This window comes from Anomalospiza imberbis, chromosome Z (assembly GCF_031753505.1).
Source record: "Anomalospiza imberbis isolate Cuckoo-Finch-1a 21T00152 chromosome Z, ASM3175350v1, whole genome shotgun sequence".
In the NCBI taxonomy this organism is placed as follows: domain Eukaryota; kingdom Metazoa; phylum Chordata; class Aves; order Passeriformes; family Viduidae; genus Anomalospiza; species Anomalospiza imberbis.
In genome coordinates this window covers 62,502,296-62,529,898 of record NC_089721.1, presented here as the reverse complement: position 1 = coordinate 62,529,898, position 27,603 = coordinate 62,502,296, and the positions used below count along the sequence as shown (strand labels likewise).

The window sequence follows — 27,603 nt, the reverse complement described above, 5'->3', positions numbered from 1 at the left end:
AGCTGTGATGCCTCACAGTAGTTCCACACATTAGGAAAATGTTCCCATTTGAATAGCTAAAAATTGCTAAAATTTCCTCAAATTAATTTTATATCTTTACTTTATTTTGTATATCCAAAGGTTGGTTACTTATAGTCAGACATTCCCTCAAATGCTTGTTACACTTTGTACTTCTATTTTAAAAAATAATATTTCCAAACTGCCTATCATACTATAAGATACAGTAATGTTTTAGCTTAATGAAAAGAGCACATTATTTCCATTCATATTTCTTAATATATATTTCATTTTTAGCTCAGCTAATGCATGAGTCCTTTTTCAGATTCTGCAAAAATATGAAACCTTTTTTTTTTCATACCATTCGTTTCTGCAAATTTCTGTATATCAGCCAGAGTTTTCAGTTCTTTCCTTGGGCAAGCTGATACACACAAGGCAATAGACTTAATCTTCTGATGTACTAGATCAATGTTGCATGGATCCAAGAAGAATACATACCTAAGGAAGGAAAAAAGGTAAATTACTTCTATATTAATTAATAATTACACTGAACAAAATTTCAAACTATGGGATTCAGTCAAGACTGAGTGATTCAGTCTACCCAGAAACATATGAAATTTTATATTATTGTAACTGTGTGGATCAAAAGAATTTATGTACTCAATATATGCACAACAAATGTATTGGCATTTATATACCTCTGGGTCATAAAAAAGGATATTTAACTCCACCTGATTCAAGTCCATTCAAATGGTGCTACTCATAAAAACAGCAGTAGTCCTACCATGCCTCTTTGCAGATATAAATCCAAACATGGATAAACCTTTACTCCGACCTTAAACTTGACTTAGAGAATTCCAAATTGTTCCAAAAAACAAAAGGTCCACAGCTATATTAATGAATACACATAATACTAGTAATCAAGAACAGCTTTTTACTATAGGTTGATTTTCCATGTCATGCCTGAACTGATTACTTTAGTATTTACTTAGAAATAAACTGCCTTCCGATACTTTAAGTAGAATTATCTAATGTTTAAGTGCAGTATTTTAAAGATATTCCACTTGCTAGCTTTTCACAATGAATGTCATTTAAAAATCCAATGTATGAAGTATATATTATAGATTCTTAACTAACATCTCCTGGCTATATATGCTTTATGACAAACACTAACCCTACAGAATTTCTACTAATGGTATAATAGAGATGCTTTTCTCTTTGAAAGTTGAACAATTCTTAAATCCCTACAATTCTGCTGACGTACAATGCATTGAAATATTCCCTTCATATTACCTAACATCATCATATGAAAACACCAGAAATCTGCCATATAAAATGTCATTTCTATTTTGTGTAGTCCTCTTGATGGGAATTCATTCTGTAACCAGTAAAAATCCCTTTAGCTCCTAGAAAGCACTTAGGTCCTCTTGCTGTCTACTTTTCTATTACCCAGTGTCAGTGTAAAAGAATGTTTACTACATAGTACAGTCTTCCTTAGAAGTCCATCAAAACTCATGTCATCTAAATCAACTGTAAAATGGTAATAGATTACTTGCATTCTTAAAACATGCCTTTTTTTGTCAACATCTCAGTGAAACCATCCGTCCCTATTTATTTTTTACTTATTACACACTACACATCTCGTGACTTCATAGACAGACCACTGAAGTCTGAGAAACAAGTGTAAACATGAAAATTCTGTCACGCACACACAGTAAAAGTAACCATATGCAAGCAATTTTTCCCTTAACTTCAGTTTTCCCTTAATATCAAAGAAAATACTCTTGAGTTGATACCAGGGCATGCAATAGCTGTTTTAATTGAAGTTCCTCCAGTTGTTATCCCATACAGTAAGGGTACACAGCAGGAGAGTGTCTACTTCTCCGAGGGTATTTGGTCAAAGGAGCTACAAAGCAGAACCTACAGAGTCAAACTTGACTGATATGGCAAGGGAGGCTAGGATGGGAACAAATCTGGTCAGTCTCACTAATTGTTAAGGATATGTGGATTATGAAAATGGTGATTTCTCAGTAAGAATATCTGGTTAAGGACTTTGCCAAATTGAGAAAAGGAAAAGGAGGAAGACAGAAAACATATCCACTTAATGTTAATAAAAACAATAATCAGAAAGAAACCCAGACAATTACAATAACTGATGGGCTATCAAGAAACTACAGATTTCTACAGGGGACTTTGTGATTGATAGGGATGCAAACTCATAAGTGCAGAATGTGGGAGGGGTTGGTGGAACCCTGCCAGCAGCTGAGGGTACATGCACAGGAAAGGGTAGCAGACAGGGGTGTAAAAGGGAAAAGTTACATGCAAGCTGATGTTGGTCAGTACATTATCTAACCTCAGCACCTGATCACTGCAGTCTATCTTGTCCTATTACTAAAGCTTTTAACTCTCTGCATAATTCTAGTCTCTATCCTATGTGCATGGAAGCTGCAAGTGCTGCAGGGATTAAGCGGCAGCTACTGGGGGGACTGACATGGGTGTGAGGGATTTGGTGCCAGCAGCTGGAATCAGACCAGGGTTTTAGGTGCCACAGGACTGTGGTTTTAGCTACCGAAGTGAGTGGGGTCTCAGTGCCAGTGGCAGGGAAGGGTCTTGGCAATGGAACTGCCGGGGTGGGAACAATGTGTGCCCAAAAAAAAGCAGCTATAGAGGTGATAGACTCAGCATAGGTGGTCACTGCCCTTGTGGTGCTGGCTGTTGATGGGGCTGAGCAACTGTACCTTCTCCAGAATGATCTATGCAAATTATAGAATCATAGAAAATCCTGAGTTGGAAGGCACCCACAAGGATCACTGAGTCCAGCTTATATAACTCACTAGCAAACTCCAAGCCATATGAGATGGTGAGTAGGGAGCTCTAGGTGAGAAGTTTTGGGTGGGTAGGGGGTCTGTGGTGTTATCTGGGGGAAACTGTGGGACTGGGATGCTTGTGGATTGAGTGTGTAAGTGTTTGGTACTTAGCACCAAACTGGATCAGCTTATGAGAAGGGGGAACCAATAAGGTGGATAAGGTGCTCTGCTAGTACTTGAAGAATCTGCAAATGTATGTGAGCTTGTGGACCTGAAAAGTGCCACGTGTGTGCCTAGTGACCTCCTGCCACTGTCAGCCCTTCTTCTTCTGTCACTGTGAGGAGGAGGGGACTTGGTGGGCTGTGCTTGTGAGTACCACTGTTGAAGGCACACCTTATCACTGCCAGTCTGTGTAACCAGCTACATCAATGTCCCATATGTTACTGTCCATCCACATCCCTCAGCCTAGGAAGAGACCCTGGGCTCTGGGAGCTGTAGGACTGGACTTCAGTTCATGGACAAGAGGGTCCTCTGAATTTCCCTATGGAAACCGAATCAGGAATGTCACTATTAGCAAGCTAAAACCCATCCCACTTCTACCATGATTTCAATTCAAGGGTCAAGCTATCATTTTAATCGCCAGAATATTTTGTTAAATAAATGCTACAATTCTAACTCAAACCTGGAAGTTTAGAAATACAATGCAATTACATCATCCTGTACAGTTTTGACAGAAGTGTGGGCATAGCCTTAAACAGCACATGTATTTCAAACACTGTATAGTATATATATGTATATATATATATAGTATATATATGTATAGTGTATAGTGCACTGAAAAGAGCTGCACAGAAAACTCCAGGCTATCAAATCTGTGGTTTGGAAGACACAAGTAAGATAAGTAAGATTGTTTTTACTTCATCACAGGTAAAACAAGAACCAAAATTCAAGGAACCAGCATTACAGAAGAAAAGTTAATTTTTTTTTTTGTTTATAAAGCTTACATGTAGAAAATAAGTGATTTTACTGCAGAAAATTTCATACTGTGTCATCACAGGACAGGTTTTTTTTCTCTCTAGAAGAATATAATTACATGCTTTGTGCTGCAATTTCAGTTATTTGCAATCAGCAATAGACTAGTTTTCTAATAAGGAAATAACATATCAGCAATACAAAGACAGACATTAAGTAATCATATTGTTAGAGATGCTTCAACACTGCAAATGAAAATATGTTTGCTATTTGAAAATCAATATAGTAGACTTACAACATATGCACGTTTATGCTTCTTTATGAAGTATCAGCCCTGTAGAGAAGGACCTGGAGGTACCAGTGCATGAAAAATTGGACATGACCTGGCAATGTACACCTGCAACCCAGAAAGCCAGCTGTATCCAGGGTTTCATGAAAAGAAGCATGACTAGCAAGGCAAGTTTTACTCTGCCCTCAGGGGGCTCCCCCAGCTGCACCCAGCTCTGCGATGCCCAGAGGAAAGTACAGGAAAGACATGAACAGTGCAGAGGAGACCCATGAAAATGATGAGAGGGCTGGAGCATACAAAGATGTGTTAAGAGAGTTGAGGCTGTTCATCTGGGAGAAGAGAAGGCTGTGGAGACACCTTTTGGCAGCTTTCCAGTATTTATAGGGGGCTTCTGTAAAAGACAAAGTGACTTTTCACACAGGCAAATAATGAAGAACGGATAAGGGCTTTAAAGTAAAACAAGGCAGAATTAGAATGATAGAATAATTTTTGTTGAAAAGGACCCTTCACATCATCTACTCTAACAGTAAATGCACTGCCAAGTCCACCACTAAACGTCCCTAAGCACCAAATTGACACATCTTCTAAATAGCTCCAGGAATGGTGACTTAACCGCTTCCCCAGGCTTGATAACCTTTTTGGCAAAAAAAGTTTGTCAATGTCCAATCTAAACCTCCCTTTGTACAGTGTGAGACCATTTCCTCTCATCCTGTCACTTGTTACCTTGGAGGAGACTGATTCCTCCATCCTTTTAGGTAGCTGTAGAGCAATAAGGTGAAACTGAGAACTTGAAATCTGAACATAAATAACACTTAGCCAAAGCTAGCAGCTTAAATATTAACCTAAAAATTAACAACTAGAGTGTACAGCCCATGGGGCATGTTATAGGAGCTGTAACGATCATACTGCAACAAGTAGTAGAGAACCAAGCAAAACTCCCAAAGAAACAGCCTAAGAGGGTATGAAGATGACCACATGGCAACCACTTGGTAACACAACAGCAAACCAATGAAAAGCAAGACCACTCCAGGCCCTAATAGTGCTCATATTAATAATTCCCCAGGTATTTATTTGTTCAGGCTCTCTGTTTTCAAGGCACATAGGCTGAGCTACCAGACATAATTGATCTGTGCCATCTAATGGAGATGAGAGTCCAGTGTAAAAAATTTCATCATCATTAGGGCATATACAGTTTCACTCAACCAAATTATCTGTGTACATGCTGCAAACCATACTGAAAACCTGGGTTTTCCCACTACCTAAAATTCAAGCATTTCCTGGGGTCAAAGGCACGTGCTCAGGCAGAATGCCACCCTAACTATTCTCCATAGTATCATATGCACATCTCCTAGTACTTGAGTGGACAGCACAAACTGAATTCTGTCCAAATAACAACATACTGGTGATCAAAAACCAGACTGAACTAGCACTTCAGAGACTTGCATTAGGGTGCTGTGATTATCATTTATTTGCAAATAAAAAGTCATTTTTTAACTCTTTATAACTACCAGAACTTGTAAAGCAAGGAGCTTACTTGAAGCAAATAGGTTTAATTAGAATTCATTGCCTGATCTAGAGTATTGTCTTATGTCTGACTGTAGAAAACAGACTATTAAAGTGTATTGTGGTTACTTTGTAAAAATAAAAGGATGCCTGATCCACTCTTTGTTCCTGAGACCAGGCTGTAAAATCCTCCTTCCCAATACTTCATGTCACAGGTTTCAGAATATCTGATGTACACAGAGCAAATCACATCCCTGTGAGAACTCTGCTCTTTACCTTTACCACCGGATTTCCATATCCACATAGACCACATCAATTTCACTTCCACATTACAGTGCTTATGGGTTGCTGTCATATACAAGGAAGAAAATGTTACTTTTACAAATGATTTAGCTTTTCAGCCCTTGGACTAGGAAATGAAAATGGAATTACCCTGCAAGCAAAATGAAATGAGAATAACTTCATGTTTCCAGAGCCCCATTTGCGGAGCTTTAAAGTCTTTTCTTTCTCTACACAAACTGAAATGTACAAGCATGAAGAAGAGTTTATTTTTACTGTCTGTCTGCTAAGTGCTCCTATAAAAATAGCATTAAATACTCCTATGAACTCCACCTCAGACACTGTAGGAACTCCATCTGCTAGAGACAGATGCAAAGCAGATAGCTTTTTTAATTTGCTTGGCAATTTTTCAGAAGAAACTATGAGGTGTGAGAGAAGGAAGGATCACTCACTTATCTAAGAACCAATCGCTTCCTAAACTGGACCTTGGACTATACCAGGGGCTTCATGTGAACGCTTAAAGAATAACCTGCCCTAGAGGGTTTTCTCTTAACCAAATAGAGATGATTTTAACTCATATGTGTGCATCTCTTAATTTGATTAGATCACGCCTCAAGCTATAACATCTTTGTTAGAAAAGCATAATTCTTTTGAACCTCATTAAGATTTCTTGACAAACAACAGGCTCTGTCAATTAGCTGTGTTTAAAACAGTCTCTTTTTTTATCTGCTGTCTTTTGAGCTTGCATTTAAATGATGAATTTACTTAGTGGTAGATGTTTCCCTACATGATGGCCTGACTGATGTCACATGTAGAAGACTATCACAATATTAATTATTACATTTCAATAAAGTGTCTGAATTTCTCTACCTTCACATGACCTCAGACACCATTTCCTTCTAAGGGTAAGCTTAAAATTATGATGTTAAAATTTGCATTTTTTTCTCAGAACACTAGAATCACAATTCTGTACTGTATACACATGGGTTTAGAAAGTGCTAAAATGTTTCTGTAAAAAATAGGAAAATTCTGCTGCATAAACTTTAAGCCTTTCAACCTTCTTGAAAGACCAGATTAGATGAAGAAATTATTTTTCTGACAGAAGATACCAGTAAAAAGTTCCAGATATTTTATTTATCTCAAACCTTTCTGGTAACCTTCAATTATGTAACTACATTAAATCTTAGATGAGATACTTAGAAGTCTTTAGAATAACAACTTAAAATAAGCAGATCTCAGGGAAGCATGCTTCCAAAACAACTTACGAAAACCATCAATTTTCTGTTAGTCTGAAAGTGTGAAGCAAAAGGCTTCACAAACATACTCAAAGTGAAGCAAAAGGCTTCACATACTCAAAAATTAGTAACTTTTTAGCTCCTTGAAGTAATTGACGGTGAAAAAAACACTTCTTTGGATAAGTTAATATCACTGTACTAAGCTAAACAGAGTCTCCCAAGTCTCTCTTGTATCTCCTGTCTTTGGCCCCTCCCAAGTTGTACAGAAGGACTCTGAGCTTGTCTGAGTGCAGTGTGATGTCTTCCTGTACAACAGACAGGAAGTACCTGAACTTTGAGTATGAGTTTTAACAGGACACTGCTTAATCAAAGCTGTGCGCGCTTCTAAAGTTTTGTGCATTTTCTCCAAAAGTCACATACATACATTATGCCTACAGTTTAAATTTTAAAGTCTTATTCTAATGCGCCAGATATATCTCATCTCCCCTTATACCTAGTGGCAGAAACCGAGCATACAACATCAAAAGCAAACACTGATATCAAAGCCTGCTCCCAAATCTGAGAATACTTGTCACACCTAAAACTCTAACAAACAAGATTTTTCATCAGCCTAGTACAACATCCTACATGAAATGGATACTGAGAAAAAGTAATTTCTCAATTTCTTAGCTGTATTCATATTGCATATCTGCCAACATATAGTCTAATGTTGCTAGTTACAAAAGATTGCTGTCCTCTAAGTGAGAAAAGTTTCAAAGGACAAGTAGGAATGAGTTAACACATCCCTTTTGCCACCTTATTTAAAACTGCTTTCAAAGAAAGTTTTTGCCTTTCCTGGTTTAGACAATGCAAAAATTGTATCACATACTTACTTCTTGTGTGTGAGGTCCAGACCACTGTTGACTATTCCCTCCACTTTGACATTTTTCTGTCCACAAATATTTCCATAACTGTCATATCCTAAAAGCAGTCTTGCAGCTGCTCCTGTAGCTATTGAAAAGCCACAGATAAAACCCTGGAAGAACACAAAAACCCCACAGTTTAGAAATACTGTGTTTGAAAGATGGGAAAAGTCAGTTTTATTAATTTATTTCTAAGCAGAGGTTGTCTAAGAATTCTTTCAGACTGGAGAGGGAAAGACAAGGACTATGAGAGAGAACTGTTGTGCAGTAATAAAACTTAACACAAGCTAAAAGGGGATTCAGACATCTAATACTGGATATTATACAAGCAGAGTTATGACTCCTGTATGCGGTTTGTTTGAAAGTCATACTGTCAGCAAGTGGGCATGAAGGAGAAGGGAGAGGTCAGCCAGTGCACAAGGGCAGGCAGTGAAGGAGATCTACAAGCAGAGATGGAGTTGTGACAGATTGCTATGCATCTTAGACAATTCCACACGATCCAGATTTTCTTGTTTTCAGATTTTTTTTCTTTCCTCTAAATTAAGTACTTTCAAAGATGAGCTGGAATGAAGAGGCCTATCTAACACAAGTTTTTTTTTAAGGAAATCCTCTTAAAGCAAGTGACCAGGTCAAGGCCACTATGGTTTCAGATGCTGATTTTAAATGCAGGAAAGAAACAGATGGTTCAGACTATCCAAGTAATGTGGAAAATACCCTAAGTAGGCAGGTCTTGCTGTGAACTTTCAGAGATATTTCACAAGCAAAACCAAGATTAAGGCAATGATTGTGCAAACAAGAGACTAGACCAAAAGCTTCATTAGCAAACCACTGACAGGGAGAAATGAACCATCAGCTCACTCCACTAACACCAAGGAACTGATTTTACATGTGAGACAGGCTAAGATTCGAGAAGTGGAAGCGGAATAAACAGCTGAGACAAGTGCATGGAGCAACAGATAGCACTGGCAGGATCAGATGAAATTATGACAACAGGTAATGACGTTGGCATGGAACAGTGAAAATGTGAGTGGTTCACCTTGCAAGTGAAATCTCCTCAAACAGTAACTATGCAACCCAGTCAGATGATTGCTCTGTATATTACATTGCTTAGACAGGAAAATTTGGGACACTCGTGCAAGAAAATGAATTTATAATTGGGGGAACAGGTAAGTATAACCCAATAATCAGGGAACATCAACAAAACCAGAAAAGAAACCAAATGCAAAAGAGAGCTAGTTGTTTTGGAAGTGCTGTGCTTTTTGCAATTTTAAGATATTCACATTACAGTGACAACATAATTGATATGATTTTAAATAATCATTATAACTTTTGCATTTGAAGCCCAACCATTGAAAAACATCCTGGGGAAAGTAGAAGAAATTTTTCAGTGGAATTATTCCTAACACCAGAGACCGAGGGAGAGCAGAAAAGAAATCTGAGAGCATGTTAAGTGCCAAACCCCCCCTAAGGACACCTGCTTGCAACACAGCAGTATAAGACAGCAATGGACATTCTCTGTTTAAGAAGAGTAGCAGATATAGGTCCATGAAACAAAAAAGGTTGGAAAAAGGTGTACTTCTACATTAATCTGCAAGTTTTGGAGGTTTGGTCCTTTAATAAAAAGTGTAGAGTGTTGTGAGGCTGACTTGAAAAACGTGATGGTTTCATCACAGAGGACTGAACTGTTAAAACTTTTAAAGAAAGATCTTATTATTAGTAAAATGGTTTTTAACAATAGCTGCTTCTACTAAGTATACAATAAAAATAAATAAATTAACAAATAAACAAAAACTCGGTTAACTCTTTGATAGTCAGAATTTTTGTTTCTCACAAAAAAGTTTACTGTGATTCACAGAATTGCTTACCAGACACCCAGCTCTCATTTCTGGGACATGCATAAGGAACATGAGTCAAGTGATAATTCACCTCGCTGAAAAATCACTTACCACTGAGACCGCAGTTTCAGGGGAAGAGAAGCTGGAGCAAGAATTGGCACCAACAATAAATTATGGATCCCCATCAAAGGCCTTTGATACATACCCATTTCTGTTCTACAGCTGATGCTTCCCGTGCAAACATATCCTGATTTTTGCCAGTGATTAAGTTACTGACAGGTTTTAAAATTCCTTTCTTATGAATGTAAACTCTTTAACGATATAACATTTACAAAATCATCTGAGTTTTACTTACCATTCCTATGCAGAAGAGGATGAATAAGAACAGCCATGGTACATCTGTGCAGCTGTGGTCTTCCAGAGGCTTCCACTCTCGCTTGGAACTCTTGTGTGAGAAGAGAGAGATGAGGTTAACAACACTTTAATTGTCTGTTCATAATAGAAAAATGCACAAAATTATTCTACAGGTAATTTACCTACAGCAGGAGCCATCTTTAAATGCCAAGACAGTTGAAGAAGCTTGGTTGAAAGACTTAAAGAGTAAGGCTTATGTAAGAATCCAAAAGAAGTGCCTCCACAGGAGCTAGATCACCAAATAGTTACTCACCCAGAAAACAGTTAATTTATCTAGAAATTTACAAATATTTATCCACAAAACAGGTTATTTTCACTTGTCTTTTTATTAACAGGAAACAGAAATCAATGGCATGAAACTGAAAATATCTCCTACTGCAGTCTTCCACAACTACCTTTCAGTAATCTGATTTCCAGGAAGGATTAAACTTTTCAAAGACCCTTAAGTTTTCAAATACTATTGGCAGGCTGAACAAGAACTGCGCATGTAGAAAGGAGGCAATAAATTGCTGTTTAAGGAATGGTTTTCTACCTGCCTTAAGGCAGCTGACCTTAACACTTCAGTGAAGAAATCCTTCATCTGTGTTGCTATGGTGCCAGAAAGGAAAGTTGTATAATTAAATGTTGGAATACTCAATGATGGAGGTAGTTGTAAGCAATTCAGATAGTTTGCGGCTCATGAGGTAAAAATTCTCAAGCATGTATACATCTCTAAGATAATTAGAGTCTTATAAACAGTCATTTAGGCAAAAAGGTTTCAGGAAAAGAATAAGCACTAGCTATAATACAAAACTAACCAGCAAATCAGAATTTGTTATAACAAAAATACTGATTACAGCTACTTTTAAAAATACACAGTTACACTGACAAGTTTTTTCAAAAACTCCCAAACACTGATTTTTTAGATATATTGACTGAGACCCAAAAACTGCAGACACTGTTTTAATCCTTGAAGAAGAAAATGAGATTGATATAAGGAGACTACATACACAACTGTCCACTGCAGAGACAAACCAAAGGGCATAAACTGTTCAAATTATGATTTTTTTTTTCTCTTAAGACTCTGAAGTGTGGAGGCCTGTGACCCTACTGGGGAAATACAACAGCAATTTCCTGGAGAAATGCATCTTAGGCTCTGGGCATTCCTCACAGCTCAGGGTAAGGAAAGAAGCTTCCCCCAATGTGCTCTGCAGTACTATGTTAATTTGTCTCAGTTCTGTCCTCCCCATTAGCCCATTGACTTTCCTTACCCCTTTTACCCTTATATGTTCATGTTCTAATTAGTTCTCCCTTACCTGTCTTCCCACTGGTTTATATCTCCACCTATCCACCCTGGCATTCCCTGTTGGTCTCTTCCCTGTGTACCACTCCTGAACCCTCAGTTCATTGGATCCCTGATGCTCTCCTCTGTCCCCTCTTTCTCTCTCTCTCTCTCTCTCTGTGTTTATATCCTAGACCCTCCTTTATCTCCTGTCTTTGGCCCCTGGATGCCTTCAGCGTGGCCTGAAATAAAGCACATTGGAACTCCATGCCTGGACCCTCCTGTTGAGGGAGGGTGACCCTCCATCACTGTTGAGTTGCTTCGTGTGTGTGTCTGCGTGTTCTGGTGCTCTTATGGCTCCTACCCATTGGCGCAAGATGCTCTTGGGGAAGGTTGCGTCCACCATCACCGTGGACCGCCACACTGAAGAATCTTCAAGATTTTGCTGACAAGGTAGCAAATGTCAATACTGAATTAGAACAGAATGGCTGGATGAAATATCAACAGCTTTTATCTCCAGTATGTAGGTTGCATATTTTTAATTTTAAAAAAAAGCAATAGCATGTAACTTACATGATATTATCAAGGTGATTTTCTTGGTATTCATAACTTTGGCTTTTTTAAGCACAAACACAAAGCAACCTTTTCATATACTACCATTAGAAAGCTAAAACCTGGGTAAATAAATGAAATCCTGCGTGCATCACACTTCAAAAAATGCAGTTTTCTAAGTAGTCCAACTTTGCATTAGGGAATTCCAAGCTAATTTTGCAATCTTTTATTAAGGAAGTTCCACTTGCAGATGTGATAAATACTGCTTTAATTCAAACTGCAAATTCACTGTAGGTTCTGAACAGTAAAGCTTCTTTAGACTTTACTCAATAACCAGTAGTGAGAGGTGCTAAAAGGTCACATTATGCACTCAACAACCCACACTCAACAAAACTGAATCTTCTGATCCTAGTGGATCACACTTATAACTAACATACTCTTTGAACTTAACATTTACAACAAGAATGTGACATTTATGTTGTTATAATTAGCATAATCATAATTGCATGAAATAAGTAAGGCTTCACGATTCCTATTCCTAAATTCATTCCAAGAACTCTAGATTCTTTAGAAATTTACTTTTATTTACAAACAGCAGAGATAAATTTCAGCTACAGCTGCTGTCTTAAGAGCAAAGTGCCCTTGGCAAAAGAGGGAGCAGCAAAATGCACTGCAGAGTGTGCTTTGTTTGTTTTGTTGTTTTTTGGGCTTGTTTTTTTTCTTCTTCTTCTTTTTTTTTTTTTTGGTTTTTTTTTTTTTTTTTTTTTGGTTTTTTTTGTTTATTTAAATCCTCTCTCTACCATCTGCATACAAAATCTTTTAATAGGATTTTTAAAAGCCTCTAGAGTAGCTCTGGCAAGGATTTCGGTTGTCTGACTAGTCACAGTTACCATAAGTAACCTATTTTACTTACTAAGTGGACTTTCTAATTTATATGTTAAAAAGACACTTGAAATGCCACAACGTAGAACGTAGTCAGAAAGTTATACAGATAAATTAATTTTCTCCCTATGGTTCTCACTATGCTGAAAAAGAGACAACTTAGAAAAAAAAAAAAGCATTAATAAAACAAAATCAAATAAAAAACCCACAAAAAAAAAATAACCCACACCAAAATAAAACCCAAAAAAAAAAAAAAAAAGAGGAAGGTATTCTAAACAAAAAGTATCCTAGGAGGAAACTCAACAGGTACTAGATACTTACTAACTTAAAATCTAACCGCTTAGAGTGGTAACAAGGTATGAAATGATACATGTTTTAAACAACACCTCTCTCCTGTAGCCTGTCCAATCTTTCTTGTCCTCAGATCTCACTAAAACCCAAGCTAGCTACCATTATCTGTCTACTATTTTCTTCCCAGTTGCTCCTTGTATTCTGGATTCCCAATGAATCCTAGCTCCTAGTTCCATAGCTTCACAGTCCTTTATCCTTGTCTTTGATGTTGGTGTCTGTGTCTCCAGTGATTGCTCCCTGTGTACTCTACACCTTTAAGTATTTACTCAGACTGATTTTCATGCTTTGGCGACATAAATTGTTAATTTATGGTCAATGTAAAGTCTAACAAATGTTGTTTGTTCTGTAATCAGTAAACTATGTTTTGTATCCATTGTGACTGAAACACCATAACATTTTAGCAGACATGCTTTGCCTGAAATCCTAAATCAGCACTTCTACTCATTTTGGCTTTTATTCCAGATAGATTAGGAGCCTGCAGTGTTTGCTTATGCAAGAAAGCTAGAGAAAAAAAATGGAAACTCTTTGATTAATTTCAAGTTTTCCCTTAAAACAGAGTTTCCATAATTTACACTATGCTTTCTAAGGGTATTCTTGCCATTAACAAAGCATGTACTGTCATGAAAGCACAGAGAATCTGGAGCACTATCAGTCAGAAGTGAAAGGCTGGCAAATCAGTCTATTCCTCCAAGACAAATTTCCAGGTTGGGAACATTTCCTGCTTGAAACAGCTCTTCTGTGCTGATTTTATAAGTAATTTACTCAAGAATGCAAATAAGCATGTTCAGAACTTTACATCTTTCCATTTTGCACAAGACTTAGCAAACTCAAAACCAGATCAAAACCCTCAGGTGCTGCAATTTTAAAATCATGTTTTAGTACTACCCACTAGAAAACTGGACATCTACAATTAAGACTTCTCTTGCAGAAGAGGAAGCAGGAAGAATGTCAGGACATTAACTACTGGTTTTTCCTAGCTGAATTCAGAGCTATACATTCTCAAGACTAAAAGTACTTGCATGCAAATACAAAATAAAAAGAGGTTATTTTCTTGTTATTCATTGCATCCAATCACTCCAAAACAAAAATAAAAATCCCCTTCCAGATTTCTTGCTTGCTCCCACTTACAAAATATACCTTTGCAGCACCAAAGAGTAGGTCTCCTCTGCACACTGCAATATACTTCTGTACAGGAATTGCCAGAACCAGCATAGCCAAAACCACTTTCACTGTTAACTGTAATAGCAGTACTAGATGCTGCCATACAAGCACTGATGTGCCATAACCAGAGTGAAACCCATATAAAAGCATAAAAAGATGAAGAAACACAGTATTTTAACAGGAGATTACAGATGCAGGGAGCTACAGGGAATTTATTTTGAACACAACATGTCTCATGCAATGTAAAATTCGGGAGTTATGAGACTGAAGCAAGAAGCCCATTAGAGAACATCTACAGCACTACATATACAGATAATCAAGCTGTGGGTAAGTAGCAAAGATGTGAATAAGGTAAGGATAAAGATGGAATCTGCTATCAACTGATAATGTTGCAACATCATGATGGTACAGGAAGCAGAAAGAGAAAGTCTTGTGGTGGTCAGATGACATGTTTCAAGAAGAAGAAAATTCAGATGCTAGTGAGGCAAGTAGGCTGAATTAAGGACAACCCAGCAAATAACTGGATGAAAAGGAGTTGCAGCTCAGAGCCTAGAGGTTAGACTCTAGGCTCCACTTTAGCTAGTGAGTATAAGTTAGCAGCTGGAGAGTATAGGGCTATTCCAATTTGTATATGAACATGAAGGTTGTAAGAATAATGTCACAACTTCATTCAGATAGTTAAGTACACTGATATTAAGATAATTTGTTACAAAACTCTATCCCAGGAACCATATTAATCTAACTACATCTCCTTTAATTTCTCTATTGTTTCATCACCTTGATGTAACATCCTGACTCAGAATACATACAACTGTAATTCAATACAGAAGAGTAAATAGACATAACTGCTCTTTGTTTATTTAAATTAAAATTCAGTAATTATTGTGTAGCTAACTATCTTCATAGAAGACAAACAGCCACAGTATGCACAGAGCATTAATAAATGGCCTTTAGAGGCAAAAAAGGATTCGCATCCCGACTGGCATCTTTTGTGGAAACTGCTGACGTCCTCCAACATCCACCTTTCCTAGAAGGCAGATGGGTTCTGATAAAGTACCAGTGATGCAACTGATCATATAAATAGCATTTACTTTATTCCAGTAGCATTGTGAGTATAGAATACATAAATTTTACACCTACGATGCAAGTTCAACCCTTCAAAATTGGAGGGTCCTTTTGCAATACTGGTGCATACCACCAAATGACATATAAGGGCATGCCTCCTTGGGAATTGGGCAAGCCAGGTTAAAAAGGTGATGACCAAGAAGTCATCCAGTTCTGAAGTTGTCCTGCAAGCCAAGTTTAACCCTGCACCTTCAAATGCTATTGAAACATACCCACACAGAAGAAAAAGAGAGTTCTTGAAACATTTATCAGTGTTTCCTAACGGCCATTTAAGGAGATGCTATTTTACCCATTTTACATCTTTACAAGCTAAAGAAGAGTACTAATCATATGTTGACCTTCACTGTGAAGCATTCCGCCTACAAAAAAGATAAACCATAATTTACTAGTTTACCAAACTGTTTCCAATGCAAGTGGTTTAACAGATATGGCATTTTTCTGTCCAAGACATGGTAGACTTTTCTACACTATGCAGCTGTTTAAAAGAAGAACTAGGAGCAGCTGCATATTATCCTAATGAAATTTCTTCCACCTCTGAACAGGCCTCAATCCTAGAGCCTAAAGAGAAAGTGACCACGAGTCCTGACCCCAAGATTACACTCAATTCCCCACACAAGTACACTTCAGAGAATAAAAATAAAATGCAAGTAAACTAGTTCTCTCTATAAAACTTTCATGTGGCAAATCTACTGTTTAAGTGTGCACAACAAAGTCTTGAAGAATGAAGCCTATTTTCAGTTCATGACATTATCAACCATGTTACACTTCTATAAAAAAACCCTTAGCTTACTCCACCAGGAAGTCTAAGAACACTGTATACAGATGACTTAGTTAAAATGTTCACCATTCCCTACAGACTTCCTATGCATGACCTATAAGGTGTTCAGACAAAGCACTAAACAGCAGCTTACAGCACTTTATCATGAATTCAGACAATCTCTCAGGTTCACAATAAAACTTGTTTATTATACAGCATATTATTGGTACACCTCCATTACTACTAGAACAGGAACTCACACCAGCAAGTGTGAACTTTTACTCTACTAAATGATACAAGCTCCCTGGAAGAATGAACTACATTGTATCAATTAGAATACCTCCATAAACACACTAAAATAATTATTAGTGTAGACTTGGCCTGGATCTACCTCTGGGAAAGAGGACTATTGCTCCAACCTCAAAGATCTTGCTAATGGTTGCATTTTCATGGGAAGCAGAACCTTGAGTTGCCAGAGACTTAGAAAACCGAAGCAATGTCTCCCACTTGAAGGGACAAAAGAGCTTGTAGCACTACTGAAGCATGTCCCAGTCATCTCTAGAAAGAAGCCAAAACACCTTGGGATAATTCCAAAAGGGACTCCATAATAGGGCATGCAACTCACAGTAAAGTCCAACATTCCATTTTTGTGGAATTTCTGCTCCTATCTCATTACAAAACAGTGCATTTTTCAATTTACTGCAAAGCAGACACTAGTCACATTTTGTACCTACTGCCGTATTTTATTTTATTGTATTTCTATTGTATTTTATTGTATTTTACATATAGGCACCCATATCCTTATTTTCCTAACAACTTCACAATTCACCACCTGTTCTCCAACGCCCTGTCCACTGAAAAGATGCACCTGCCCGTTGTAAGTATGAATCTCACAAATAATGCTAGGAGAAGTTTTCTGATGGTGTAATACTGCTTTATCCACCAAAAGGTAATGAATTTATCCTTTGCTTCTCTTCAGATATTAAGAATACCATGAATTCAATATGTCCGCATCTTCCATTTTGCTAATAGCACCAATAGTATTTATAAGTTTTTAACATAAGGTAAACAAAATTGAGATCACTAAGGTATCACTTACAGTATTACTAATGGTATAATATAAGGATGTTTACCCTGAAAACTCATACATGGGGAATTCACTCTTGAATGTAGCATATGTTGTGTTGCAGATAATCTTCCATTCATCTTTAGTCAACTCATACTAAACATTGCTTCAAAACTCCTTGATTACATACCTCCACCTCAATCAACAACTTAAATATTTATCTTGAAGCATAACACAGCTGATTAAATAAAGCTGGCGTGATCAGCACACCTGCTGCAGTTTTGAAGTTTAGAGATCAGGCCATCTGCAGACAAAAGTCCTGTTTTTAAGTCTCAAAAGTATATAGTTGTGGTTTCTTTACTTCATTATACATTATCAAGTATTTATTTCAAAAAATCAATAAACAAGGATATTTTACAAATATCACAGTAATATTTTTCAGGGGCTTAAAATATCAATTTCAATGCAATTTTGGTACTTACATGGTTCTTAATCATTAATGAAAAATCAGTCATGCAAACAAAACCAAAACAATAACAATAATAAAAACCTAAAGCAACAAAACCAAAACAAACCACAACCCCCCTCCTAAAAAACCTACAACTCCCCCTTCCAAAGCCACAAAACCAAAAAAATCAAAACATTTCTTCACTCCTGAAGACATTTTGCACATACCAAGTTACTGCACTACATCTGAATTTTCTACTTGCTTATCACAGAATTTCAAATTTTATTACTTCTACAGACTGCAAATCCCAAGTTACAAAATATTTTCTGACTTACAACTAGTAAAACATGCAATTAAAAACACACTTTCCTTTGAAATGTTAGCTTTATCGCAGAACACCCAAAAAACCTACCAGGAATCCCAGGGCAGAAGTCTCCAATTACTGGTCTCCACATGAGATGTGGAGTACATTCCATAGAAAACGCTGCCCCTGTTCTTTGCACTGTCTTCATGTAAATCACAGCTCATTAGGAGCTCATGGCCTGCACACCACTGCTGTGAGAACTAAAGGTGTTGCCACTTACAGGGACATTCATAGCAGTTTGATACACATTCCTTCAAAATGCATCCTATATTCAAATGTGTTTGCCAAGTGAAAATCAAAGCTGCTTAAATACAAACTCCTGACTAACAGGTTCAAAATTTTGGCATAACAAGAAAGAAGAACACTCAGGATTATATAATAAGAGGGCAGCACTTAAGGACATTGAAAGTAGTATTAGTCCCTGTTAATCTAATATAAGAAGGCTCTATCTGATTTATGTAAGAAAAAGTGGGAGGAGAACAGAAAAGGAAATATGTCAAGCCCTTAGCTTATTGCATAGGCATACTTCCTTATAACTAGGCGATAATTTTGCAGTTTTTCACTGCAAACTGTGGGAAGTCTGACAAAGCATTTGCAGGACATGGTTACCGTGACCTTGAACAAAGCACTTAAATGAGTTTCCTGTTTTGTTTCTGTAGATCTGCATACAACATTCAGAGGTCTCTTCCTTAGTCAAATAATATATCTGGAGAGCAGCAAGAGTGGCTTCAATTTAAAATAAAAGCAAAATAAAACGGGCCTGTGCTCATTTCTGCTGTAGACAGCTGCTTTAACTACATTAATTAAGAGCAGGCACAATATATATTATCAGGTACAAGTCAACATATTCTGCTCATCATGCTCTTCATCATAGTCTAGCAACACTACTGATAAAAATAGCAGCTGCTAGAAACTAGCATGTAAAAATGCAGTATGGAATCAGCTTTCCAATATACCAGCAATCATATTCTATTCTTATAGTGCATTGCATACTGGGTGTTGAAATATTAAAAGCAGAGAAAACTAAATTTTTGAACTGTAAAGCTGAACCTCAACATTAAGTTGGCACTTTTCTTAAATATACATACAGATGCTTTTGAGGCTGTTGTCATACAAATATACACTTCTATTCCACATTAGAAAATTGCTTACCTAGAAGATTTAAAAGAACAAAACAAAAACAAAAAAAACCCAAAATAACCCACAAAAAAAAAAAAAAAAACACAAAATAAAAAAAAAAAAGAAAGAAAGAAAAAAAGAAAAGAAGGGACCTAGCAAAAGCAGGCCAATGAATGTAATGACATTTGTTTACTGCATAAGTCTGGGAAACATCAAAGTGGTAGAATGATCTAAAAGAACCTTATTAGATATTCATAAACTCTTTCTCTAAAAATTATAGCCAAGCTTTCAGTACAGTTTCATAAAACAAAGGTAAAAATTAGTAATCATTTTAGTCAACAGGTAGAAGTAGCCTGACAACACTGCATAACCATTTTTTAGAAGATAGGCATAAAATTTACACAGTTTTCTAAAGGCTGCTTCAGAGGGGGAAAGATACAAAATATCAAGGACACAGTTTCTGTTAAATTGGTTTGCAAGTTCTACTTTTCACAAAAGAAATCACTGAGCTAAGTTCATAGGAACAAAAATTATAGTCAGCCCAAATACAGAAAAGGCATGCACAGTTAGTGCCAAAGCTTGCCTTCAGAGTAAGCAGCATAAAGACAGTTAACAACTTCACTACTTAACAAACACTCTCATTTCCTCATAATGACAAATAAAAGCCATCAGATGGGTGATACTTAACATACCCTCACAATTATTAACCTAAAATTCTGATGGCTAACAGCAGTCTTGATGCCAAATAGATTACAATAACAAGTTTTGGATTTAGCATTCACTATTAACAATGCAAGATAATCAGTCTTCTCCAAAACTGTTCTCACTTCATTAAAAAAAAAATTTTGCAAAAATTTTGTAATTTTTGCTATGTCCTATGCTTGCTCCTAGTATAAAATATCACTTCCTGAAGCTCTTAAAATGTCAATGTTTGAATTACCTGACAAAGTAAAGGACATAAGTCACTACCTACAAATTTTAAGAAGTGATACAACTGAAGGGTAGTCTGAACCTCAGATCAACTAGTCCTCAGTAGGAAAAACACAATGAATTTTATAGAGTACTCACAAGTATCTATGTAGTTGAAATATTTCTATGTTAAGATCAAAAGGAACTATTTGCACAGGTTGTGCAGTTGCTTGTGACAGCATTTATAAAAGGACGTCTCATGCTTCACAGGAAAGTAACAGAGCTTATAGACCAGAAATACAGAAGCAATTCCATGAGATGCTTTATCATTAGCATGTTCTTGGATCCAGCTTGTCCTTCTTACAATACCTGCTTACCAGAGGCTAAAACAGAAGCCTCATCTACTGTCAATATATTGAATGGGAAATCAAGCTTTCCATCTCCTGGAAGGAGAATTAACAATTTATTCTGTTTCCCTTCATCAACACCATTATTTGTCTGGTCTTCTTCCATGATGGTACCCATGCCCAGAATGAAGCAGGCATGTTTTGATGCCTCTTAAACTCCTATGACTGCAAGAACCTCTGACAACTGAAGACATACGGCTGATGTACAATTAGTAATCTGTATTGCCCATAATGCTCAGAAGAGATATTCCATCAGAACTACTCAATTTTGCAAAAAATTAGGATCTCCAGATTTATTCAATGTTGTTTTGATAGCAGATGTTCAAGGGAAAATTAAGGGATGATCTCTCTTCATCTCCTCTTATAATGGGAAATTCTAACAGTCTTTCAAAAACCAAGGTCACCATTAAAACCACCAAGAATAACATGCGCTTTGTTTTTCCCAGTCATGCCTCAGTTTCCAGTAATATTTCAAGCGTCTCTTACACATATCGTAGATTAAGTCCCTAATGTAAAAAGCTGTAAGTTTATTTTAAACACACACTGTATTTTCCAAGTGCAACACAAACACTAAGACTTGAATAAATTGCCTTGTTTCCTATAACATGCTGCCAAAGCAAACACCTTATAACTACTATCAGCTACTACCATTGTAGAAAGCAGGAAGGGAGAAGAGATTTTGTGTTACAACTGTTCCATGAGAAGGCAGTTTAAGGTCTGTCTCTCCCCACACCTCATTCCCTTTCACAATCTATGAATTTCTGTCCCCTCAGATATAAAAATGCAAACTTTACAGAACTGTGCTACAAACTATATCATGGAGCAATTTGAGTTATATTGTAAAATAAGTTTTCTTGCTTAAAAAGAAACAAAGAAAGAACCTGTACAGATTAGTTCAAACAAACAGGTTTACAGCACAGCCTACCAGTTGTGGCAACATAGGAGTGACGAACTCCAACAGTTGCTTCCTTAAAATCCAGTTTTAAAATGGATTGATGCTGTGACATAGAAAAAATATCACTGGAAAAGGAGAATAATGAAAAGCCAGGGAAGAGAATACCAGCACTCAACTCCCTTTCTCCCTTTTTCTTCCTCAGTAAAAAAAAAGATTTGAAAGAAATGCAATTATTTTAACAATTCAGAACTTCTGCACCATTTGCTAAAAAGATCCCTACATTTTAGTAGATAATTTCCAAAACAGCACAAACATACCAAAAAAAAAAAAAAAAAAAAAAAAAACAAACACCAAAAAAACCCAAAAAAACCCACAAACTCAAACTCGAGTTATCTCCATCAAAAGTAAGAAAAAACTTAAATTTTGTTGCACAGCAGATCCATGACAAAAGAGATGCATCCAGACAGAAGCACCCTTCTTGTGAAAATACCCATCTCATGATAATTATATGGCCAAGAGAGGACAGTGGGCTGAAACTACATGAAAGTACTGACAAGTAACAGCAATACCAGACAGGAGATAGAAATCCCACCTCAGTATTTGCTCCTTCCTTTACAGGTTTTCATCTCATATAGGATAGCAAACTTTGGCTAAACAACAATTCAAAGAAATAATAGGAAGATCTGTTCATGATAACTAACAATAGATAAACAAGACTGCTTTAAGACAACTGCTAAGATGTAGCTGACATTGCACAAGCTTTTCTCTACATGCTCAAGGTTCAAGATGGTGATAGTAAAGAGACAGCAAGTACAAAAAATGACAGCTTAGTGATCCTAAATAAGTACAGAATTGCACAAGCCCCTAAAGAAAAAAAGATAAAACACCCTGGTAACACCAAGAAGAAACAACAGGGAACACTGAAAAGGAACAAGAAGTAAAGAAGAATTCTAGTTGGGATGATAAAGAAGTAGCAGAGATCATAGAAAATGCTATTCCAGGGGAAGTGAAAGAACTTTGTGTAACCATGGAATACCAAAATGAAAATAAAAAAGAAACTGGAAAAGAAGTACTCCAGTTCTAATCACCTCAGCAGGCAAAATAGCAGTGGAGCAACGGAAAGAATTAGCTCATCTGGAAGAAAGTCTGGTATGGTTGTATTAAGTTAAATTTAACATTACTCTTAACAGATAAAGCTGATAAATTTGGTAAAATAAGAAGTTAACTAAAGGAGGGGAAGGCTGGAAGTATAACCATGGACAGAAGTAATGGCAAATAAACAATAATCAGAGAGTAGAAGGCAGTGAATAATTGCAAAACAACAGCACTATCCCTGTACAGACCACTTACTTAGGAATTGGATTCAATGATACTTGTGGGTTCCTTCCAACTCAGAAAACTCTGTGGCACTACACAAAACCCAGGGAGAATAAGACATTATGTGGTAGAAGATTACATATGCTATTTAAAGCAACAGAGACCAAGGAGGGCAAGAAAGATGTGGAATCCTTGCACCTTGGGCACAAGAAGCCTGCAGAGATACTAACTGGAGACAATTTCAGCACAACACAGAATCTGGACTGGAATCAACGTAATATGAAGAGGAAAGAATGTGTGGCAGCAAACATAAATTTCTCTGTTCAAGAATTTGGAAAAGAAGGTAAATGGACTAGAGTGCTGTTATTTTCAAGGGTGGAGAATAGCAACTCAGAATAAAATTAGGAAGGGAATAAGATGCAGAAGGATGTAAAAACCTGAGAAAATAAAACAGAAAAACTGAATGAATGGGGGTTTGGGTAGTTAAAAAGGCAGAAAAAGCAGAAAACAAATACGAGAATACATCTCTGTAAGCAGAAGTCAATAGTGCTGAATAAAGGTAAACATGTCATTCCTAATCAGTTTTTCTCTGGAAACCTTTAGATTCTGCTGGGGAAGAGGCATAGGAAAAGGCCTAAGACAGAGGCCTTTAGACAGTCTGCAAAGCAAAGGAACTGGGAAATATATCTTGTGGGAAAATGGATAATTGAGTATGAAATAAAAGCAATTAATAAAACTACAAAGAAATCTATCCAGTTCAACAATCAGTCACAGGTAGATGCATTATCAGAAATGAGAGGAGAAGGTGGCAGTCATGAGAAAGGGACTTGGAGATGCAGTAATCAGATAAGATGGTTGTTAGCATCAAAACAGAAGTAATCATTTCTGTCAGAAACAGAAATGGGGATTAGCAGATGAAGATCAAATAGGCTAGAGCACTGAAAAATAAACTTAATGGGCAATCTACTTGAAAAACAAAGTCATAAGGAATGAGGGCGTTCACGATAAGAGGAGCGATTATGTCAAAGACCAGTATGAAACTACAAATGGAGAAGCAAAAAGTAGGTGAGAAAACGTGAAGGAATGTCTGATGGACCCCTAACCAGGAAAAATGTAAGAGCAGGAAGTGCAAAGACCATGGTAGATGAAGAACACAGCAATTTTTTTCGTTATAAAAGGGATGATAGGACCGACATTAGGACCTAATGTAGTGCTGTATGGTACACAGCAAGGTTTCTGTAATCCATATACCAGACAAAACTGCTGATAAAATATTCAGCCACTAGCCTTTGATTTGGATTTACTGAGGAGACACACCATTGCTTACGGTTAGGAAATTAAATAAACTGCCATTCTTTATACTTCAGTCTTGTGCATATGGGGTACAAAGCTCAGCTGTTGCACTGTATCTTGCCATACATAAGGAAGGCAAATGTAAAGTTTAGTAGAATACTATAATCATCATACAACCTGGCAGCAGAACACAAATTTCACTAAAACCCAAAATCAACTGAAATCCATGAACAGGCTAGATAGGCAAAACAACTCATCCTCTAACAGTACCCACATATAAGCCTGCATTTTCCTTTAAGAAAAGAACAGTGAACTGCGATTCAAATTCATACAGAAGAGCTAGAAAGGGCCTAGTAAACACTCAAGAAAAGCAATTTGGATAGGAATCACAGAAAATAAGGTTGAAAAATAATTGAAAACATTTCTTCAAAACATCTACTTCACTCTCAGTGGTCCAAGTCTGTATCAGCTTTCCTTATGCCATTCCTGAGAGATGTTTATCTAACATGTTGGGGTTTTTTTAGCAAAACCTGAAACAATACAGTTTTCAAAATATCCTCTGGCAGTCTATTGCAATGACTGAACAATTTCAAAATCTGCCCCTAACATTTAGCATATATCCCACTCTTAATTCAAACCATTTGTTCATGTACCATAATGCTGATTGCCTTCCCCTTTGCAGCATATTTGCTATACAGAAAGGATGTTTCCTATTGAAACTGGACAGCTTTCTGCAGTGTTCTGCATTGGAAGGACAGAGCTCTTATATAAAAATAAAAGTCTGCCTGAACGGATAAGCTACAAAAACTCATCTCTGTGATGAGTCATCTGGGACAGCAGAAACGGAGTTTCCCACATAAGCAGTCTGCTGGAAGCTGGATTCAGCCATTGCAAGTGATACAGCCAAAGGAAACTAACATTTGCAAGCTAGCAAAGCACAGCCAAGGCATCAATCATGACTGTTTGTACTACAGCCTTCAGAAAAAAGCCACGCAAAAAACCAGCATAGATTTGGCTGTGTTGTTCAAAGGCAAAGTTAAAATGGGTAGCAGAGCCACAAACTGGAGCATGGGGTGGAGCTCTCGATTGCGCCTTGCTTGGCAGCACCACACTGGGGGGAAAAAAAAGGAGTCAGTACGGGCAAAACAGATCGAAGGGGGAGGGGGAAGAAAGAAAAACCGCCCTCGGAAATAAGAGATGTGCACGGGACCAATCACACACGGGGAAATGGATGTAGGGAGGCACCTGAACCCTTGACCACAGAGTGAGGAAGAAGGCTGGGATTAGGACTGTCTCCCTTTCCAGGGGCAGTGGACTTGAGGGATGCCCTTGGCCTGATGACTTTCCTCCCATGGAACAGTTTCTCTCTGTCGGGTAGGGTAGTAGGGACCTCAAAGAACATGCTGCAGGGAAGGGCAGGGCATGCAGAGGTATCTAGGGAGATTTACTGAGGTACGGCAGCGGGGGAGCTGGGGTGGGGATCACAGGACAGTGGTGCAAGGCACTGCGAGGATGGCAGGTGAGAACTGGGAGGTCTTGCAGCTGCAGCCATGGCAGGGATGTGGAGCAGCGTATGCCACAGACTGCAAAACCAAACAAGGGCTGGGGAAAAAAGGGCAAGGTGAAAATGATCCACAGGAGAAGCAGCACACAGAACAATACGCAGAGGGTGGAAGTGCATAGCATGGTAAGGAGTAAGGCCATAGTGGGGGTGAACACGGGGGTGTACAGCCATGCCCGGGAAAAGCAGAGCTACAGAGGGAGCAAAAAGGTGCACAGCTCATGTGCATGAAGGCTTTGGGCGAGTGGATGTAAGGCGGTGGTACCCAGCCACGAAACAGCAGGGCTAAGGGAGGGGGAAGCAAGGTGGTCGCAGTCACGGGAGGGGATAGCTGTTGGTGGAGGAACTGTTGGTGAAGCGGGAAGGGAAAGCAACGGGTTCCCAGCAATGACAGAGTATGGTTACAGACTGGGACGGAGGAGAGTGCGCAGCCACGGGAGAACGGCGCTACAGGTGTAGCGAGGGGGGTACACTGCCACAGGAAAGCGGGGCTCCGCGGTGAGAGGCAGCAAAGCGGTGCTTAGCCTGAGGCAAGCTGTGCTGCGAGGGGCACAAGGGGATGCGCGGCCGCCAGAGAGCGCGGCTGTGGAGGGGACAAGCGGCTGCGCAGCCACAGGACAGCGACATGGACAGACCCGGAGCCGGGGCGGCGGACACAGCCGCGGGGCGGGCAGCGGGGCTGGGGCCAGGTGTGGCAGGGCCCTGCAGCGGAGGGCGGCGGGGTCGGAAAAGGGAGGGGAGCGCGGGCCACTCACCTGCGCGGCGGAGCTGCAGCAGCCCATGGCGTCCGCAGGTCTCTGCCCCGTGGGTGCCCGCTAGGCATCCACTCTCCGCGACTCCCCCGCCCTGAGCGGCGGCGCGGTGCGCGGCGTACGGAGGGCGGCACGGAAGAAGCGGCGGGAACCGCGGGGCCCGGTCAGGCGAGCACGGCTGCACCACAAGCGCCGCCGCGGCGCCCCCTCATCCTCCTCCCCACAGCGGCCGCTCGGGGGAGGGCGGGGCCTGAGGGGCGTGACCAGGGCACTGCGGCGCTGGGGGTACCTGCCCGCCGGGGGCCCGCCCCCGCGCCGCCCCCCGGCGCTGCCGCCGCTTCCGGTGTGGTGAGGGCGGCGCGGTGCCGCTCCTCCGGGGCTGGCCCGGCTCGGAGCTCGTCCTTCGCTCGCCGCTCGCCCCATGGCAAGGTGCGCGCCGCGGTGGGGGCTGCTGAATGTGGAAACCAAGCTCTGCTCAGCGGGGCTTCCCAAGAGTCTGAGAGCCCGCCCGCTGAGAGGAAGAAAAGGCCTGCTCGTATGGCCTGGTAGTACATACGCATTTGCAGCCAAGAATTTGTAGTAAAATCAAGCACCACTTCTACACTTCTTTCAACGTTTCCAGGGACAGTGACTTAACCACTTCCTGGGAAGCCTGTTCCAGCGCCTCACCAGCCTTATGGTGGAAGAATGTTTTGTAGTATCCCCTATAAACCTCCCTTGGTGCAGCCTGAGGCCAGCTCTTCCTACCTGAGAGAAGAGGCAGACCCCCACCGGGGTGCAACCTCCTGTCAGGCAGTTGTAGAGAGTGATAAGGTCACCCCTGAGCCTCTTTTTCTCCCAGCTAAACAGCCCCAGCTTCCTCAGCCACTCCTCATAGGACTTGTGCTCCAGACCCTTCACCAGCTCCATTGCCCTTCTCTGGACACACTCCAGCACCTCAGTGTCCTTCTGCAGAGCCCGGAGCTGGACATGGAGCTTGAGGTGTAGCCTCACCAGTGCCAAGAACAAGGATCCATGGTCGTGCTGGCCACACAATTGCTGATACAGGCCAGGATGCCGTTGGCTTTCATGTCCAGCTGGGCATGCTGCTGTATCATGTTCAGGCTCCGCTCATGTTCAGCATCCCTGGGCCCTCTTCCACCATGCAGCT

General features: G+C 39.2%; 1 protein-coding gene across 4 annotated transcripts in view; it reads right to left on the bottom strand.

Annotated features, from left to right (window-relative positions):
- SLC44A1 (solute carrier family 44 member 1) overlaps positions 1–26,696 on the bottom strand; it is a 71,505-nt gene extending 44,809 nt beyond the window's left edge. For 2 of the 4 annotated variants that reach the window (XM_068176499.1, XM_068176500.1), the window contains exons 1-4: positions 26,457–26,695; positions 10,175–10,264; positions 7,955–8,097; positions 359–495 (exon numbers count right to left, since the gene is read on the bottom strand). In XM_068176499.1, the coding sequence (XP_068032600.1) occupies positions 359–495; positions 7,955–8,097; positions 10,175–10,264; positions 26,457–26,483 (397 nt within the window). In that variant the 5' untranslated portion in view covers positions 26,484–26,695. Of the gene's footprint in view, positions 1–358; positions 496–7,954; positions 8,098–10,174; positions 10,265–26,456 lie in introns of all 4 variants that reach the window. The other 2 variants (XM_068176498.1, XM_068176502.1) reach the window with 2 other exon arrangements.
- Positions 26,697–27,603: the final 907 nt, after the last annotated feature.